The sequence below is a fragment of the Sphaeramia orbicularis genome, chromosome 20 (genome assembly GCF_902148855.1).
Source record: "Sphaeramia orbicularis chromosome 20, fSphaOr1.1, whole genome shotgun sequence".
NCBI lineage: Eukaryota > Metazoa > Chordata > Actinopteri > Kurtiformes > Apogonidae > Sphaeramia > Sphaeramia orbicularis.
The window spans coordinates 1172907-1192209 of record NC_043976.1 but is presented as its reverse complement, the minus strand read 5'-3'; the positions used below and the strand labels follow the sequence as shown (position 1 = coordinate 1192209).

The window sequence follows — 19303 nt, the reverse complement described above, 5'->3', positions numbered from 1 at the left end:
AATATTGTAAAAAATACTTTTTGCTTTTCCGTGAATAATTTGTTGTGCAAATTAAAAATAATTTAGATTTTTTGCTTGAATAAAACAAATAAACAGAACCAAAGAGCAGAACCAGCAGAACCGACCAAGGTTCTAATAGTTTTGGATTTTTCATTCTAGTTTAGTTTTATTTAGTTTGGACTTTTTTTCTCTAATTCAGTTTGTTTTAATTTGTTTTCAGAGCAGGTTTGAGAGTTTTAATTAGTTTTCTTTTTTTTTTTTTTTTTTAAATGCTTAGTTTTAGTTTAGTTTAGTTGTAGTTTAGTTTTAGTTTAGTTGTAGTTTAGTTTTAGTTTAGTTTTAGTTGTAGTTTAGTTTTAGTTTAGTTGTAGTTTAGTTTAAATTGTAGTTTAGTTGTAGTGTAGTTTAGTTGTAGTTTAGTTTTAGTTGTGGTTTAGTTTAGTTGTAGTTTAGTTTTAGTTTAGTTGTAGTTTAGTTTTAGTTGTAGTTTAGTTATAGTTTAGTTGTAGTTTAGTTTAAATTGTAGTTTAGTTTAGTTGTAGTTTAGTTTTAGTTTAGTTTAGTTTTAGTTTAGTTTTAGTTTAGTTGTAGTTTGGTTGTAGTTTAGATTTAGTTGTAGTTTAGTTTTAGTTGTAGTTTAGTTTTAGTTTAGTTGTAGTTTGGTTGTAGTTTAGTTTTAGTTGTAGTTTAGTTTTAGTTTAGTTGTAGTTTAGTTTAGTTTTAGTTCAGTTGTAGTTCAGTTTAGTTCAGTTGTAGTTCAGTTTTAGTTCAGTTGTAGTTCAGTTTTAGTTCAGTTGTAGTTCAGTTGTAGTTCAGTTTTAGTTCAGTTGTAGTTCAGTTGTAGTTCAGTTGTAGTTCAGTTGTAGTTCAGTTTTAGTTCAGTTGTAGTTCAGTTTTAGTTCAGTTGTAGTTCAGTTTTAGTTCAGTTGTAGTTCAGTTGTAGTTCAGTGGTCTCTTTTCTCTTCTTCTCTGTGGTCGTATTCAAATCAATCCCAGACAGGACTCTGCTGCTTTAGGCTACGTTTACACGGCAACACTCCGCAAAGATTTCTCCTTTGCGTTATAAAATCATTCCGCGTTAAGACGAAGCCGCTATGTTAACGATCTGCGTTAACATGAGTCCGCGAGGACGGCTGAATACGCTGTAGTGGCCATGCCAGACCAGTAGGTGAAGATGTAGAGCTGTAGGGAAACAGTGGCGGTAAAACACGCGCCTGCGCACAAACGATTTCCGGTTTAGACAGCCTCTAAATGAGGAGAAGAAGAAGAGGCGGACAACACTATTTACAAACAACAATGGCGAGTGGTCGTACAAAGACGCAGGACTTCTTTGTCTGGACAGACGAGCTGAGCACAGTTAGCAGCACGTATGTTGTTCTGAAACCGGCCATTGTTGTTGTGGTTGTTCCTTCTTTTCTGCAGCTTTATTGTGTCATAGAGGCTGGCAAACCAGCTTGGAGGTGCATTACCGCCACCAACTGGCCTGGAGTGGGTTAACTGGCGGTTCTTTTCTGCGCGCGCATGCGGTGACGTCATATTTTACCCCGGAACGCTCCAACTCGCGTTAACACGGAGCTGGAATGTGGAGCGTATCGATAACATTCCACCCTGGACCCTGGTATCAAAAGTTTCCGGATTCAGGCACTCTAGGCACCGTTTCCATGGTAACAGAAGGCTAATCCGCCATGAAATCTTCCCAGAGTCGACTGAATCCTACGCCGTGTAAACGGCCCCTTATTCCATGTTTCCAGGTAGAGTGGGGACCAGAAGACGACTGGAAACCACAGTGAACACAAGTGACGGAGCAAAAAAGTGTCGTATGGAGACAGCACAGAAAACTGAGAGAGACAAAGAAATCCATTGAACATCAATCTGACATTGACAAAGACCAAAACCAAGGGAATTGGATCCAGAATTTGTATCTGTTTTAGTTAGTTTAGTAAACACACAATACAGTTTCAGTTAGTTATGGTTTTTTTTCTTTAATTCTAGTTTTTATTTATTTCAGTGAATGAAAATGTTTTTATAATTGTAGTTTTGGTCATTTCGTTAGTTTTCGTTAACGATAATAACCTTGGAACCAGCCCATACAGATGGAAGAGCACACAGGGGACTGATCCAGGACTTTGTGGACTGGTGCCAGTGAAAACCACCTCTCTGATTAATGCCAGCAAGACCAAGGAAAGTGGATGTGGACTTCGTCGGCCTGTGACATCATCAGCATGTGCTCAGCTGGAAATCACGTGTTAGAACTGTTGATTTGTGTTGATGTTGATTTTTCCACTTCTTTTGCTCTTGTACTTTCTGTGCTGTAAACCTGGCATTTCCCCTTATGGGGACGAAAAAGGCTTATCTTATCTTATCTTACCTTACCCACCTCTGAATGTTCAAACACTCAGACTAAACCTTTAACCTGCCTCAGAAAATGTTCACTTTCCTTAAATGTTTTCCTTGTTTAAGGATGGTTTAATGTTTTTTCTTCCTCACTTGCGTATAATAAATATTCTCAGGTCACATGCTGCCAGACGAAGCTGCTTTAAGGTCCAAATTATCCCTGAAGTCCACGTCATGTAGGAGCCAATGAAAACACTTCAAGGCTCATATTTGTCACGTTGACGTTGAAATCACATGTTGAGTAAACAGCAAAGAAAACATTCCACCTTAAACGCTGCTGTCGTTTGTCAAAACCTGATCTGTTCACTGCAATCGGCCTGGAGCTGCTTCATCTGATCCAACATGTACAAACACATATGAGGCGTTATAGGACCTGACACCGGCCTCAAAGGGGTTTGAACTGAAGACCACAAACACATATGAGGCGTTTAAGGACTGACACCGGCCTCAAAGGGTTTGAACTGAAGACCACAAACACATATGAGGCGTTTAAGGACCTGACACCGCTCTCAAAAGGGGTTTGAACTGAAGACCACAAACACATATGAGGCGTTTAAGGACCTGACACCGGCCTCAAAGGGGTTTGAACTGGAAGACCACAACCACATAATACATTAGTGTTGGTGTAAAACTGCACAAATCAGTTTCACCAGAGGCTGGACACATACTGAGTTTCACCACCAGGAGGCATCACCTATTTAATTATGTTTCTTTAACAGTCTTGTAAGGTGACCTTTAGTTTCCTGAAAGGTGCCTATAAATAAAATGTATTATTATTATTATCATCATCATCATCATCATTGTTATTACTATTATTATTAGTAGTCGTAGTAGTAGTAGTAGTAGTATTGTTATCATTATCATTGTCATTATTATTACTATAATCCTTCTTCTATTATTATTATTATTATTATCGCTCCTCAAATCAAATGTAATGAAAATTTCGGGGCCAGAAAAGCATAAGGTCCAGTAAATAGACAGATCCGCGCCCAGCGTTTAGACTGACCCGGAGGAAGGACAGGTCGTGGTTCTCCTTGGTGTAGTAGGTGACCTCCAGGTTCTCCAGGACCACGGAACAGTTGGAATACATCCGCATCATGTTGTCATAGTGATGGTCACGTGTCACCAGCAGCGTCAGGTGGTTACTGGTCCCCTGGCAGACTGAAACACAACAAGAAACACATTCACACTTTCACCACATTTTATTTAACATGTGGTCCGAACCTCCTCATGCGGAAAATAATCAAGTTAATTTCGTTCAAATGACTTCTTGATTTTTGGTTCTGAGTGAAAACCGAAGAAACCAGACGATCATTAACCAACCCAATGACATGAAAACAACACAAAGAAAAACTGAAATGAAAACAATGACGTAAACATGACAGAAAAGAACAACATGAAAATAGGACAAAATGAAAACGTGAATGGATGAAGTTTCAATCCACCGGTCATGTCTGGTTTCACAGCTGAACATTCAATGAATAAACTGATGTGAAAGACATTTATTTGTGTTGAAAAATTTTATTTTAGGAGAACATGAAAAACCCTCCAGAACATTTCAGTGAGTAACATCCAAAACTGTGATCGAATATCAAATATATAAATCCATAAACAGATTTTCCCTCAACAGCCTCTTAAAGTGATTCGAAAAACTTGGAGCCCCCCCTCCCCCCTTTTTTTTTTTCTTCTCTTTATTTCTTATTTTAAATTCAGTTTTATTTTATTTACTTATTTATCTATATATTTTCATTTATTTATGTGTTTGTTTGTACTCTGTACTGTTCACATGTTAATACTGGATTTGCATCAGCAATTGTCTTATTTCAGGTATGGTGGGATTGTAGGAGGAAACAAAAAGAAAAAATGAAAGAATGGAAGTCTTCTTGTTACATTACACTGTAAAAAATCGAAATCTGACCAAGTGTATTTGTCTCATTTCTAGTTCAAATATCTGATCCCACTGAAAATCCGACAGAATCACCTACAGAGGAACTGAACACTGAGACAGAACTGATTACAGACAACAGATCTGCAAAATCTGAGTTCCACTATCTGAACAAGAGCACTTTCACTTGTTCCACTGGCAGATTTTTTTTTTTGCAATTTTTTTAATTAAGCCAAAAATCTTGAATAAAGCAAAAAATCTTGACTTAAGCAAAAATATCTTGAATTGAGCAAAAAAAATCTTGAATAAACAAAAAAATCTTGACTTAAGCAAAAAGTCTTGAATTAAGCAAAAAAAAAAATCTTGAAATAGGCTAAAAAAATTCTTGAATAACACAAAAATCTTGACTTAAGCCAAAAACTTTCAATTAAGCGAAAAAAAGACTTGAACCTAAGCAAACAAAAAAAAAAAATCTTGAATAAAGCAAAAATTGTTGAATAAAGCAAAAAAATAAAAAAAACAAATCTTGATATGAAGAAAAAAAAAATCTTGACTTAAGCAAAACATCTTGAACTAGAAGCACCTCGGATAGACGCGAGACCTCCGCCCAGGCTGATCAGTGGCCCCCCCCCTCCGTGGGCCCCCCACCACCCAGATCACCACCAAATTTAATTTCATTTCTCCTTATACCATTTTTCCAACAAACCCCTGAAATTTCATCCAAATCTGTCCATCAAACTTTTTGAGTTATGTTGGCACACTAACGGACAGCCAAACAAACAAACAACAAACCCTGGCAACAAAAACAGAACCTCCTTGGCGGAAGGTAATTAAGGAAAAAAAATCTGCCAGTTGAACACGGAATTGAAAATGCTGTTGGTCAGATTATTTGACCTCAGACTGTGCAGATCTGTTGTCTGTAAATCATGTTCTTCTATCTGAGTGTACAGTTCCTCTGTAGGGGATTCTGTCTGATTACCTCCGCCAAGGAGGTTATGTTTTTGCCAGGGTTTGTTTGTTTGTTTGTTTGTTTGTTTGTCTGTCCGTTAGTGTGCAACATAACTCAAAAGTTATGGACAGATTTGGATGAAATTTTCAGGGTTTGTTGGAAATGGAATAAGGAAGAAATGATAAAATTTTGGTGGTGATCTGGGGTGGGGGGGGCCCACGGGGGGCCCATTTCCAACAAACCCTGAAAATTTCATCAAAATCTGTCCATAACTTTTTGAGTTATGTTGCACACTAACGGACAGACAAACAGACAGACAGACAAACAACAAACAAACAACCCTGGCAAAAACATAATCTCCTTGGCGTGGGGGGGCCCACGGGGGGGGGCACTGATCAGCCTTGGCGGAGGTCTGCGCTCTCCGAGTGCTTCTAGTTTTAAATGTGATCAGATATTTGGAACAGAAATGAGACAAATACACTTGGTCAGAGTTAGATTTTTTACAGTGTACACTGTCATGTTGTTGCCTGTGGAATTGTTCTTCCAATAAAGAAAGTTAATGAAAAAAAAAGAGTCAAATATAGAAAATATTCATGAGTCAAATGAAGTAAAACAGCGACTCCAACCAAAGTGAAACGAGTTGACGGTAAACCCACAGAGTGAATGTGTGCTCTGAGTGTGTTCACTTTTCAGACTTTTGGTTTTTCAGATGTTTGCAGAAGTTTGGGTGTTAAAGGGTGAACTTAAAGTTCACCCTTTAACCCTTTAAGGGTTAATCTGTGAACTGTGGGCGGATCCAGACGCTCAGGTGTGGGAACAGGAGGGGGGCGTGGCCTGGCCTGAACTTCCTCCTGGACGGGTTTGACGGAGCCTCGGCCCGCTCCACCGCAAATGGAATGAAACCGCACCGGTCCGGACGCCGCCCTAGGCCGCGCTCACCAGACCACGCCTCCACCGCGTCACGAAGGAGTTCAGACAATGGCTGCGGATCAGCTGACGTTCTGCCTGTTCTCCAGACTGAACCGACCTGTGGAACGGTAGAGTCACATGACCCTTTAAACAGGATCATCTGAGAAAAACCACAGCGAAAATAAGGAAAAAACCAAAGAAACGCAACTAGAACAACGAAACATGAAAACATCGAAAGTATGAAACCAGAAAAAAACGTCTGAAAATATTGAAAAAAACAAACAAACTAGAAGCACTCGGAGAGCGCAGACCTCCGCCAAGGCTGATCAGTGGCCCCCCCCGTGGGCCCCCCCACCCCGATCACCACCAAAATTTAATCATTTGTTCCTTGTGCCAGTATCAACATTTCCTGAAATTTTTATCCAAATTAAAGGCACAGTAGGCCAAAAAGTAAGGGCACCCCCATTTTTTATATAAATTGAGATAAAATCCGCCTTCTGGATCAGATCCGGATCAGCCTGTGAAATGTGATAGAGGACCCCATTGTCAATTCCTGAGTTAAATTTCATGAGTTTTGGTCAATAATTAAGCGAGATATTGGGAAACGAAAATTTTGGCCCCATTTACCACAATGTTAACGAAAATTTCAAAGTGATCCAGAATCCAGGATTTCTTCAGGATCACCCCCAAAAGTTAATCATTTCTTCCTTATCCCATTTCCAACAAACCCTGAAAATTTCATCCAAATCTGTCCATAACTTTTTGAGTTATGTTGCACACTAACGGACAGACGGACAGACCCTGGCAAAAACAGAACCTCCTTGGCGGAGGTAACAAACTTCAGGTCACGACAAAAACGATGCAAAAGACGCAACTAAACTACGAAAAGAAGAAAAGAGCCAAACGATGAAACCAGACAAAAACCGTCTGAAAATGTTGAATCAGAACAACATGAAAATGTCAAAGTCACGACATGAACAGGGTTCATTTTTTACAGTGGAAATGTTAAAGAGGTCTGTGGGCGGAGCTAAACCCACAGCTGATTTGAACACAATCTCATTGGTGAAGTCAAAGCAACAGTCAAAATAACCAAGAACCTTCATCCTCCTCTTCCTCTCTCTCTCCTCCTCTCTCCTCCTCTTTCTCCTCTCCTCTTCTCTCTCTCTCTCCTCTCTCCTCTCTCCTCCTCTTTTCTCCTCTCTCCTCCTCTCTCCTCCTCTCTCTCCTCCTCTTCCTCTCTCCCCTCTCCCCTCTCCCTCTCCTCCTACTCTTCTTCCTCTCTTCCTCCTCCTCTCTCCTCTCTCTTCTTCCTCCTCTCTCCGCCTCCTCCCTCTTCTCTTTCCTCTCTCTCTCTCTCCTCCTCCTCCTCTCTCCTCCTCTCTCCTCTTTCTCCTCCTCTCTCCTCCTCTTCTCCTCCTCTCTCTTCCTCCTCTCTCCTCCTCTCTCTCTCCTCTTCCTCCTCCTCTCTCCTCCTCTCTCCTCCTCTTTCCTCCTCCTCCTTCCTCCTTCATGTCATTTAACTCTTAAATATTTACTTCTGCTTCTGTTTTCCCTCTGACTCTGGGTTTAAATTGTTGTCTTGGTGCGTTTCGTTATCGTTCCTCGTCACTGTTTGAACTCCTCCTCCCCTCCTCCTCCTCCTCCTCCTCCTCCTCCTCATCTTAAATCAACCTCCAGCTGATCAAGTCTGGAACCGACTCCTTCCTGTCACATGTTTCACAATAAAAGCCTTGTTAGAACTGGGGGGACGGTCCAGATCCTGTCCAGAACCGTGTCCTGTCCACTGTGTCTGCAGCTGCTCTCTGATTGGCTGAAGGCTCATATGGGATCAGAGCATCCCATTGGTCAGACCCTCTGGGGGGTCACATCTGGACCGGTCCTGTTGTGGACAGAGGCTGGAGGTGGACAGACGTTCAGAACCGTGGTGAGTTCAATGACCCTCAGAATCCTCCCACGTCCTCCCTGTGCTCTCCTCCTCCTTCCTCCTCTCCTTTATTCCCTCCTTTCCCTCTGCTTTCACTCTTGTGTCGTCCTAAAGGGTTCAAACTCAAACAGCTGAGCGACTTCCATCAGGTCGAGCAGATGCAGAGAAGTCATTTTCAGATGCTTTTATTTTCTGTTAGACTGTGTAATAATGTGGTTGTGTTATTTTTGTTTAGTAGCATTTTTGTGTTAATTTGTTGATTTGTGTGTGTTGTTTCATCCACTAGTGTTTTTTGTAACTTTTTGTCCCATGTAGTTGTGTTTTTTGTGTGTGTTGTTTTCATTCAGTTGTGTTTTTTGCATTATTGGGAGCGAGTACAGACAGCGCAGGGCCTGTTGGGTCTGCGGGGGCCTGTTGGGTCTGCGGTGGGTCTGCAGTGGGCCTGTTGGGTCTGCGGTGGGCCTGTTGGGTCTGCGGTGGGTCTGCAGTGGGCCTGTTGGGTCTGCGGTGGGCCTGTTGGGTCTGCGGTGGGTCTGCAGTGGGCCTGTTGGGTCTGTAGTGGGCCTGTTGGGTCTGCGGTGGGCCTGTTGGGTCTGCAGTGGGCCTGTTGGGTCTGCGGTGGGCCTGTTGGTCTGCGGTGGGCCTGTTGGGTCTGCGGTGGGCCTGTTGGGTCTGCAGTGGGCCTGTTGGGTCTGCGGTGGGCCTGTTGGTCTGCGGTGGGCCTTTGGGTCTGCGGTGGGTTGCAGTGGGCCTGTTGGGTCTGCGGTGGCCTGTTGGGTCTGTGGTGGGCCTGTTGGGTCTGCGGTGGCCTGTAGGGTCTGCGGTGGGCCTGTTGGGTCTGCAGTGGGCCTGTTGGGTCTGCAGTGGGCCTGTTGGGTCTGCAGTGGGTCTGCAGTGGGCCTGTTGGGTCTGCAGTGGGCCTGTTGGGTCTGCAGTGGGCCTGTTGGGTCTGCGGTGGGTCTGCAGTGGGCCTGTTGGGTCTGCAGTGGGCCTGTTGGGTCTGTGGGGGCCTGTTGGGTCTGCGGTGGGCCTGTTGGGTCTGCGGTGGGTCTGCAGTGGGCCTGTTGGGTCTGCGGTGGGCCTGTTGGGTCTGCAGTGGGCTGTTGGGTCTGTGGTGGGCCTGTTGGGTCTGCGGTGGCCTGTTGGGTCTGTAGTGGGCTGTTGGTTCTGCGGTGGGCCTGTTGGGTCTGTAGTGGCCTGTTGGGTCTGCAGTGGGCCTGTTGGGTCTGTGGTGGGCCTGTTGGGTCTGCGGTGGGCCTGTTGGGTCTGTAGTGGGCCTGTTGGGTCTGCAGTGGGCCTGTTGGGTCTGTAGTGGGCCTGTTGGGTCTGCAGTGGGCCTGTTGGGTCTGTAGTGGGTCTGTTGGGTCTGCGGTGGGCCTGTTGGGTCTGCGGTGGGCCTCTTGGGTCTGTGGTGGGTCTGCAGTGGGCCTGTTGGGTCTGCAGTGGGCCTGTTGGGTCTGCGGTGGGTCTGCAGTGGGTGTTGGTCTGCAGTGGGCCTGTGGGTCTGCAGTGGGCCTGTTGGGTTGCGGTGGGTCTGCAGTGGGCCTGTTGGGTCTGCAGTGGGCCTGTTGGGTCTGTGGTGGGCCTGTTGGGTCTGCGGTGGGCCTGTTGGGTCTGCGGTGGGTCTGCAGTGGGCCTGTGGGTCTGCGGTGGCCTGTTGGGTCTGCGTGGCCTGTTGGGTCTGTGGTGGGCCTGTTGGGTCTGCGGTGGGCCTGTTGGGTCTGTAGTGGGCCTGTTGGTTCTGCGGTGGGCCTGTTGGGTCTGTAGTGGGCCTGTTGGGTCTGCGGTGGGCCTGTTGGGTCTGTGGTGGGCCTGTTGGGTCTGCGGTGGGCTGTTGGGTCTGTAGTGGGCCTGTTGGGGCTGCGGTGGGCCTGTTGGGTCTGTGGTGGGCCTGTTGGGTCTGCACTGGGCCTGTTGGGTCTGCAGTGGGCCTGTTGGGTCTGCGGTGGGTCTGCAGTGGGCCTGTTGGGTCTGCGGTGGGCCTGTTGGGTCTGGGGGCCTGTTGGGTCTGTAGTGGGCCTGTTGGTTCTGCATGGGCCTGTTGGGTCTGCGGGGGTCTGCAGTGGGCCTGTTGGGTCTGCAGTGGGCCTGTTGGGTCTGCAGTGGGCCTGTTGGGTCTGCGGTGGGCCTGTTGGGTCTGCGGTGGGCCTGTTGGGTCTGCGGTGGGTCTGCAGTCGGCCTGTTGGGTCTGCGGTGGGCCTGTTGGGTCTGCAGTGGGCCTGTTGGGTCTGCAGTGGGCCTGTTGGGGTCTGCGGTGGGCCTGTTGGGTCTGCGGTGGGCCTGTTGGGTCTGCACTGGGCCTGTTGGGTCTGCAGTGGGCCTGTTGGGTCTGTAGTGGGTCTGTAGTGGGCCTGTTGGGTCTGCGGTGGGCCTGTTGGGTCTGCGGTAGGCCTGTTGGGTCTGCGGTAGGCCTGTTGGGTCTGTAGTGGGTCTGTAGTGGGCCTGTTGGGTCTGTGGTGGGCCTGTTGGGTCTGTAGTGGGTCTGTAGTGGGCCTGTTGGGTCTGTGTGGGTTGTGGGCCTGTTGGTCTGTGGTGGCCTGTTGGGTGTGTCTCCACTCTCACTCATATTCACATTCACATCAGTCAGACCTTTCCGAACATGTCCATGACGTGGACACGCCCACATATTTACACCTGCTCTGAATGAATGGGAGTCAATGGGCCACGCCCACTCGGGGTCAGTCACGTGTGTGTAAGTGCACGACACGTGACCTCTGACCCCACAGACACGTGGGGGCCCTGAAGAGCTTTCAAATAAGGCCAAATACGTGCTTGCCACGGAAACGGCTATATTGGTCTTGCTCAGATTATTATTATTTTATTTTTATTTATTTACTTAGTTTCCTTCTCCTGCTTTGAGCTCAAATTTGACCCCTGAACATTTACGAAAACTCAAGAAATTTTGCCCAAAATTCAGAAATGTGCAAAATTGAATTTACATATAGGTTTCGTAGATGTCAGTAAAGAAATGCTGCAACAGCGCCCCCTTGAAAAGTGGAACTACATTACGCCAATGGAAGCACATCCAATGTAAAGTCTGTCATAAAGCCATGAAAGTCGGTGCACAGATTCAACATGAGGAGACAAAAAATATTATTATGGCCATGCTGAGTCAGCGTTTTCGCTGTCGTCGTATTTTAACTATCTCCTCCTTGGGCATTTGGCAAATGAGCTCAAACTTGGTGTACAGTATCTAGAACAGTGGGGCATTAAAACTTAGCCAAAGTTTTGGGATCGGTGTCACCGTTTTGTGCTATGAGGTCGCAAACTTTGCAAAGTTTTTTCTGACGTGTACCATTACAAAACTTACTTCATCTCGGACATACGAGCACCAATTTGGCTCAAATTTGAATCAGACGTCTATCTCCCAGGCCTACACCCATTCATCAAAAGAAATCGCCATTTTGCTCTATAGCGCCCCCTACAGATTTACCTTTATGAAAATTGCATCAGTTTGGACAAACGAACACCGATTTGGCTCAACTTTGACTCAGCGGTGCATCTCACAGGCCTACACCCATGCAGCAGAAGACATTGAAATTTGGTGCTAGAGCGCCACCTGCTGAACGATGGACATCCTTGTACTGGACGTGCCTGTGGTGAGGGCCTTTCAATGCCGCCTGCGGCTTAATTTTTTTTCTTTTTTCATTTTTAAGTCATTCTCAAATGGTTTTCTTTTTTGTTATACTGTACTAATGCAATGTAGTTGTGCTATTTTGTGCAGTTGCATTTTTGTGTTAATTTTCTGTATTTGTTTGTGTCACAGCTGTGTTTTCTGTTTTTTTTTTCCATTTAATTGTGTTTTTTGTTTTCATTTGGTTGCATTCTTTGTGTATTTCTTTTTTGTTCAGTTAGGTATTTTGTGTATCCTCATGTAATTACATATTTGTGTTATTTTTGTATAGGTGCCTTCTTTGTGGGTTTTCACTGAGCTGTGTAATTTGTGTAATCTTTATATAATTTATAAATAATTTTTGGTGTTTTTTTTTCGTGCATTTGTGTTTATGTTTTTTTTTGTGTGATTGCTTTATCTGTGTTGTTTCATTCAATTGTGTTTTTTTAATTGTGGTAGTTCTCTTCTTTGTGTTATTTTTGTGTAATTTCATTCTTTGTGTTATTTTTGCGTTGTTTCATTCTTTGTGTTATTTTCATTTTGTGGTGAATGGAATCTTTGATTGACAGCTGTGGTGGTTAATTTACATGAACATCTGATGAACTTTAACTTCTTTACTGTTTCAATAAACTCCTGTTTGGTCTAAATCTGGTCACTTGTGGTTCCTAAAAGGCCTCTTGGTTCCTGGTTTCAGGGTGGATGCAACGAGGACAGGCTGATAAAAAGAGGACGACCCAGAAAGTGGCAGAGCGAGTTCGTCCAAACACCGTCAGCTGAGTCAGCACAGGAAGACGACTGCGGATTCAACAGGTCGGCTTCTTCACGTCCGTTCTGTCTCTGATTCATTTATTGTTTGAGCTGTTGGGCGGCGGCGCTCATTTAGCACCACATGGATTAATCCGCCGTAGAATATAGTAGTTCCTGGTGCAATTTGCTCTTTCACAGAATGACATCAAACTAAAAAAACAGTTAACGGAAAACTTCAGAAACACTCCTAGAAAATCATTCTGTTGGGTTTGTTTCCGGCCAATCAGCTGCTGTTGTCGGGCAGAGAAACCAATCAGCACTGCACTGTAAAAAAAAATCTGTAACTGAACAGAATTTTCACTGTTTATTTGACAGATTTTTCCTGTATTTTTCAGATACAGGAAAATATCAATGAAATGACAAAAACAGACTGTGATTTTACATGTCAAATGGAAAAGAACAGGAAAAAACTGGAACTGTGAAGAACCAGAAAATTTACATTTTTTAAAAGAAATTTTTTCTTTTTTCACAGAAAAATACAGTTCAAATACATTTGCAAATGTATCATAATTTCACAAATATTTATTTTCTATTCATGAGATTAAACTGTTAATTTAAAGTTTAATACTGTAAAAATAAATAAATAAATAAAACCAGATAAAATTACAGACAATTAACGGTAACAGAAGTATTAGTTCTGTCAGTTGAACCAGACTTGTTTGTTCATTGACAAATATCTTGTGTAATTACAGGAGGTTTCACAACACAATATTGAATAAATGTATTTTTGTGAATGTATAAATGTATAAGCACTGATAAACTGTCCAAATACAGTTTTATCAGTGGATTGGACAACTGAGTCTCACTGAAAATTATTATATATTTATAGGGAATTGGATTGTTTTAATACATGTAAATATCTTTATTAAACATTAAAATGTAAAAAAAAAAAAAAAAAAAAAAAAGCAAAATCTCATGTAAAGTTAGGGCAAAAACTGTATGTGAATTATGGAAAATTACTGTATTTTATGAGATGGTTATTTTCTGTTATTTTACAGTATTTTTTCGGCGCCCCTGCTGCCAGAATATTACCATTTGTTTACAAGTTGTTGTTTTTTTTTTACAGTGTGGTTCTGAACTTTTACATTGTTGCAGCTCAGAACCAAAGCCGTCGCCATGGTTACAGACTCCTCCCAAACTCAGGCAGATGTTTAATCTCAGACTGACCATTCAGTTTTATCTGTGGTGATTTGTATCTGCAGTAGGTGAAATGCACCCTGGGAGTTGTAGTTAGTTGACTTATCCACCTGCTTTGTGCCTTTACAATTTTATCATAAAGGCCCTTTTTTTTTCATCTCTTTGGACAGATTCATGTCTGAAACCGTTACTACACCTGTGGTTTGGGTTTGGTTTCAGTTTCTTAGGGGTTTTTTTGGAGAGTTTACAGATTGATGAGTGACATTTCACCATCTGTCGTCTTTTTTTAAACGTCTGTCGTCTTTGTGAAGCGTCTGCAGAGTAGATGTAATCCACTGGAAACATGCTCATACTTCAAATGACGCGTCCAACCTGTTCTTGAACAAACACCTGTTGCGTAAGTCGGGCTGTGAAATCCTCGCCGTAGATTCTTTGCGTTCATTGGCTCTGTTTACACAGAGACACGTATTCAATGAACTGAACTCATCCTCCAGCTCGTCTGTTTACATGAACGGCAGCTAAAGGGATCGGACTAAACATGTATTTACATGAACCAAAGTATTTAATCACATCTGAAGTGTATTCACATGAGCACATGGATCCACCAGATGTGAGTCTGATGGAGACCAAACGCATTCAGTTCCATTTGTTCATTCAGCAGATCAGTGCTTTATTCTACTCATGACCCTTCAGTCGTTTTAAGTCTCACTGGATCCAAACGTACACAACTACCCCATAAATAAGTATTGGAATCAGAATAATCTAAATGATTATGTGATTCTGATTTTTTACATTTTTTTTATTTGACAAATGTTCTGGTCAAATACACAGAACCAGCACTACTTCCTGTCACTGCCTTTCTAAATAAAATAAGTTAAAATAGATGATGAAGTTATTTTTATTTTTGTTTGCTGTTTGTGAAATAGAAAATTCATATGATTTCATATTAAATAATTACATGTTTTTGTTTTGTAAAGTGTGTAATTCATGATGCTAACAATGGAAAAGATCACCTATTTTCTGCATTAATTACTTACTATAAATGTTTTAATCAAAATGCTATAAATCTGGTAAGATTTCCAAAGAATGTCAACTTTTTTTGCAATTTTGTCTTATTCTAATAGAACTGGAAAAACACTGAACTCAAAAACTAATGTTAGCTGTTATTAGCTCACTGAATTATGGGACATGCTGTTCGTGTGCTAGCTTATGTGAGCTACTCATTACTAACTGGATCATATTAGCCACTGTTGGCTCATTAATCAGAATCAGAATATACTTTATTGTCATTGTACTCATGTTACAATGAAATTAAAAATTAGCTAGCTAATATTAGTTGCTGTTATCTCATTGGACCATGTTGGCTAAACTTTATAAATTAAAAAAAGAAAGTTGTCTTTACTTTCAATATCTTTGATGTTAGTTGAAGTTACCTTGTTAATGTTAGCCACTTTTAGCTAACCGGATCAGATTAGCTGTTGTTAGCTCACTGAACTGTGTTAGCTCTTCCTAGTTTACTGAGTAATTTTAGCTTCTATTAGCTGGCTGGATAACGTTCAGTGTGTTTGGATCACTGGAGAAACTGGACCATGTCACCAAACACATTTAATCTGAAGAACAAAGTTGTCTTCAGTTCTAGTGTCTTCCATGTTAACTTATGTTTTGCTTGCTAGCTAATGTTCAATCAATTATTCAAACTTTACTTGTATACAGGGTCTGCACATCCGTCACTGCCCCCAGGCCACGCCCCTCTTAGCCTAGGCCACGCCCCTCTCAGTCAGACTGAGTGTCTTAAACCAACCTGCTCAACATGACGGAGTATAGCAGTAACACAGCCAGAGCAAAGGAGCATGGGAAATCTGAAATGAAATGAAGGACAGTTGGACTGGACATGGATCTGTACCAGCTACCAAAGAACAAGTGGTCCAGAACTGGGACCAGAACCAGCTGATCCAAAGGGTCTAAAAATAGGGCCCAGAACCAGCTGATCCAAAGGGTCAAAACTAGGACCAGAACCAGCTGATCCAAAGGGTCTAAAATAGGGCCCAGAACCAGCTGATCCAAAGGGTCCTAAAACTAGGACCCAGAACCAGCTGATCCAAAGGGTCTAAAATAGGGCCCAGAACCAGCTGATCCAAAGGGTCTAAAACTAGGGCCCAGAACCAGCTGATCCAAAGGTCTAAAACTAGGACCCAGAACCAGCTGATCCAAAGGCTCCAAAACTAGGGCCCAGAACCAGCTGATCCAAAGGCTCCAAAACTAGGACCAGAACCAGCTGATCCAAAGGGTCTAAAACTGGACCAGAACCAGCTGATCCAAAGGCTCCAAAACTAGGGCCCAGAACCAGCTGATCCAAAGGGTCTAAAACTAGGACCAGAACCAGCTGATCCAAAGGGTCTAAAACTAGGGCCCAGAACCAGCTGATCCAAAGGGTCTAAAACTAGGACCAGAACCAGCTGATCCAAAGGGTCTAAAACTAGGGCCCAGAACCAGCTGATCCAAAGGGTCTAAAACTAGGGCCCAGAACCAGCTGATCCAAAGGGTCCAAAACTAGGGCCCAGAACCAGCTGATCCAAAGGGGCTAAAACTAGGGCCCAGAACCAGCTGATCCAGAGGGTCCAAAACTAGGGCCCAGAACCAGCTGATCCAAAGGGTCTAAAACTAGGGCCCAGAACCAGCTGATCCAAAGGGTCTAAAACTAGGGCCCAGAACCAGCTGATCCAAAGGGTCCAAAACTAGGGCCCAGAACCAGCTGATCCAAAGGGTCTAAAACTAGGGCCCAGAACCAGCTGATCCAAAGGTCTAAAACTAGGGCCCAGAACCAGCTGATCCAAAGGCTCCAAAACTAGGGCCCAGAACCAGCTGATCCAAAGGGTCTAAAACTAGGGCCCAGAACCAGCTGATCCAAAGGGTCTAAAACGAGGGCCCAGAACCAGCTGATCCAAAGGTCCAAAACTAGGGCCCAGAACCAGCTGATCCAAAGGTCTAAAACTAGGGCCCAGAACCAGCTGATCCAAAGGGTCTAAAACTAGGGCCCAGAACCAGCTGATCCAAAGGCTCCAAAACTAGGGCCCAGAACCAGCTGATCCAAAGGGTCTAAAACTAGGGCCCAGAACCAGCTGATCCAAAGGGTCTAAAACTAGGGCCCAGAACCAGCTGATCCAAGGCTCCAAAACTAGGGCCCAGAACCAGCTGATCCAAAGGCTCCAAAACTAGGGCCCAGAACCAGCTGATCCAAAGGGTCTAAAACTAGGGCCCAGAACCAGCTGATCCAAAGGGTCCAAAACTAGGGCCCAGAACCAGCTGATCCAAAGGCTCCAAAACTAGGGCCCAGAACCAGCTGATCCAAAGGGTCTAAAACTAGGCCCAGAACCAGCTGATCCAAAGGGTCTAAAACTAGGGCCCAGAACCAGCTGATCCAAAGGTCATTTCCAGTAGACCGTGGACTGACCCCAGTGAATCTATGCATGATCTACTTGGACTGAGCAGATTTACTGAGTCTAGTTCAGATCCAGTCCTTTATCCAACACAGATACTACTGCTGTGGACCAGCAGGGCACCACTGCATTCTGGGAAATTAGGATATTTTTCTCATCTGGTTTTAAATTACACATTATTCTTGTAATATTATGGCTTTAGTGTCGGAATATGACGACTTTAATCTCATAAACGAATGACATTTTTGAGTTTTTTTTATAACTACGACTTTATTCTCAGAACATTGTGTTTTTTGTATTTGACTTTATTCTCATAAAATTCCAGGTTTTATCTCCATATTTTCTGACTTTCTTCTGGTAGTGCCCAGTGTTTTTCTTTTCTTCTGTGGTCCTAATACTCCGTCGTAGCTTTATTCTCCAGTTCCTCCGTATTTGTAAAACTAGGTTGGCCTCAGTTTCAGTTAGTTTACTAATCATGTAGGAGCACAAGGTTCACAATCACAAAATGAGACAAAAACCAGGAAAGATCTGATCATGAAACCAAGAGCTGCACTAAGAAGGACGTTAGCCAAAACAATAGGTCATTTCAGGTCTGATTGGACCCAAAAATACAGCATCAGTGAATGTAGCTGACACAAACAGGATCCACAGATCTAGGTTTGGTTTCTTGGATTTGTGGATCCATCTCCTTCTGTTTTCTTTGTCTTTGGGTGTCTGTAAAACGATAGCTCCCACTGCTTTAAGAACCTGAAAATACAATCAACCAACAGCAGCTCTGGTAGTTTACCGGCCGACAGGCCGTAAACTATTGTCATCTGTCGTCCGTTACAAAACTGTCAATCGTCTTTTTCTCCCAAACTCCAGTTGTGATTGACTTCAGACTTGGTATACAGCTTCTTTATGATGATGTCAACAAAAGTTAGTGAAATTATTTGGATCTGGATCTGATTCTGGATTTGGTGCCACTTTGAAAAATGTCCCCATTATAAGCGATAGGAAGTGGATGGATGCAATAACTCAGTAAATCTAAATGATCTCCAGTGTAAATTTTTCCAGTCCAGCCCTGATGGGGAGATGAGCCAAACATGGACTATTTCTGTAATAGAAGGAATACACAGAACTGGGGGAGAAGAAATGGATCAGGATACATTTACCTAAGCTTTGAATTTGGCCGCTAAGATACAGGGCCACTGGTCCGATTTTGGATTCAGTATTGTTCTTCAGTTTAGACAGGACTGAAGCCAACGCTGTCACTCATCTCCTCTTTCTGACACTCAGTGGGCGGAGCCACGGTGACTTCGTCTAGTGCTGACGTCACATGCAGACCCTCTATAGCATTTTTCATATATATACATGTAAGACAAAGTGCTTTAGGCATTTACGCAGCTTTAAGCTGTACTGAACGTAATAAACTAATATGTGAAGTTAAGGCAGAAATGTCTGTTCAAAATCAACATGTTCTTAAGTTCAGACTGTTTTCCTTGTTTTCATTTAGACCAACTTAATAAAATAACTTATCAGCTGATTTAAATGTGTACATGTAACAAACTTAATTTTTTGAGCAGAGAAAGCTCTTGATTTTAAGCTTAACTTACTAACTCCATGAATCATTTTTTAGAGTGTAACTTATTATTATTATTATTATTATTATTATTATTATTAATAACTGTAGACCTTAGGGAAATTGAATGAGTTTAGAGTAAAAGTTCAAATAATACATAAATTAGTCATAGTTCTAATCCTATATATATTCCTTAAACAGTAGCTGTTGTCTGCTCAATGAATAGTTGTGATAAAAAACAGATTTGATGAAAAAACTGGATCTGCTAGCTTTCTATATTTCATTTATCCAGTAAACCAAGGTTAACCTCAGTTTATTACGCTTACTTTTAATTTAACTTCCTCGACAGGACACTGTGTTTTTTTCACACGTATACATGTATTTAAAAGGTTGAGTGGAAGTTGGAAATGAAAACTAACGGAGGCAGACCGTGGAACATGTTTGGGACTGAAGCGTCTTATCAGTTGTGAACCGAAGTCAAGGTTTTACAAACACAGATGTTTGGTTTGACTCGTCACCGTGAAAAGAACATTTCCGCTGCCCTCGTCAAACTTGAATCCTCCGACTGTTGGAGGTGAAATCTGTTCATTTACTGAAACCTCACCCTGGACTCACTCCAACTCTTTTACATAAACGCAGCAGCGGCGTCGGCCAATCAGAGCGCGCAGATACGGAGCTTTCACAACT

General features: G+C 43.0%; 1 protein-coding gene across 1 annotated transcript in view; it reads right to left on the bottom strand.

Moving 5' to 3' along the window:
- The window catches only part of LOC115411676 (melanoma receptor tyrosine-protein kinase-like), a 118812-nt gene that overhangs the window by 30800 nt on the left and 68709 nt on the right, over nucleotides 1-19303 (bottom strand). The window contains exon 5 of the mRNA XM_030123887.1: nucleotides 3401-3555. Coding sequence (XP_029979747.1) covers nucleotides 3401-3555 — 155 coding nt within the window. The remainder of the gene's footprint in view (nucleotides 1-3400; nucleotides 3556-19303) is intronic.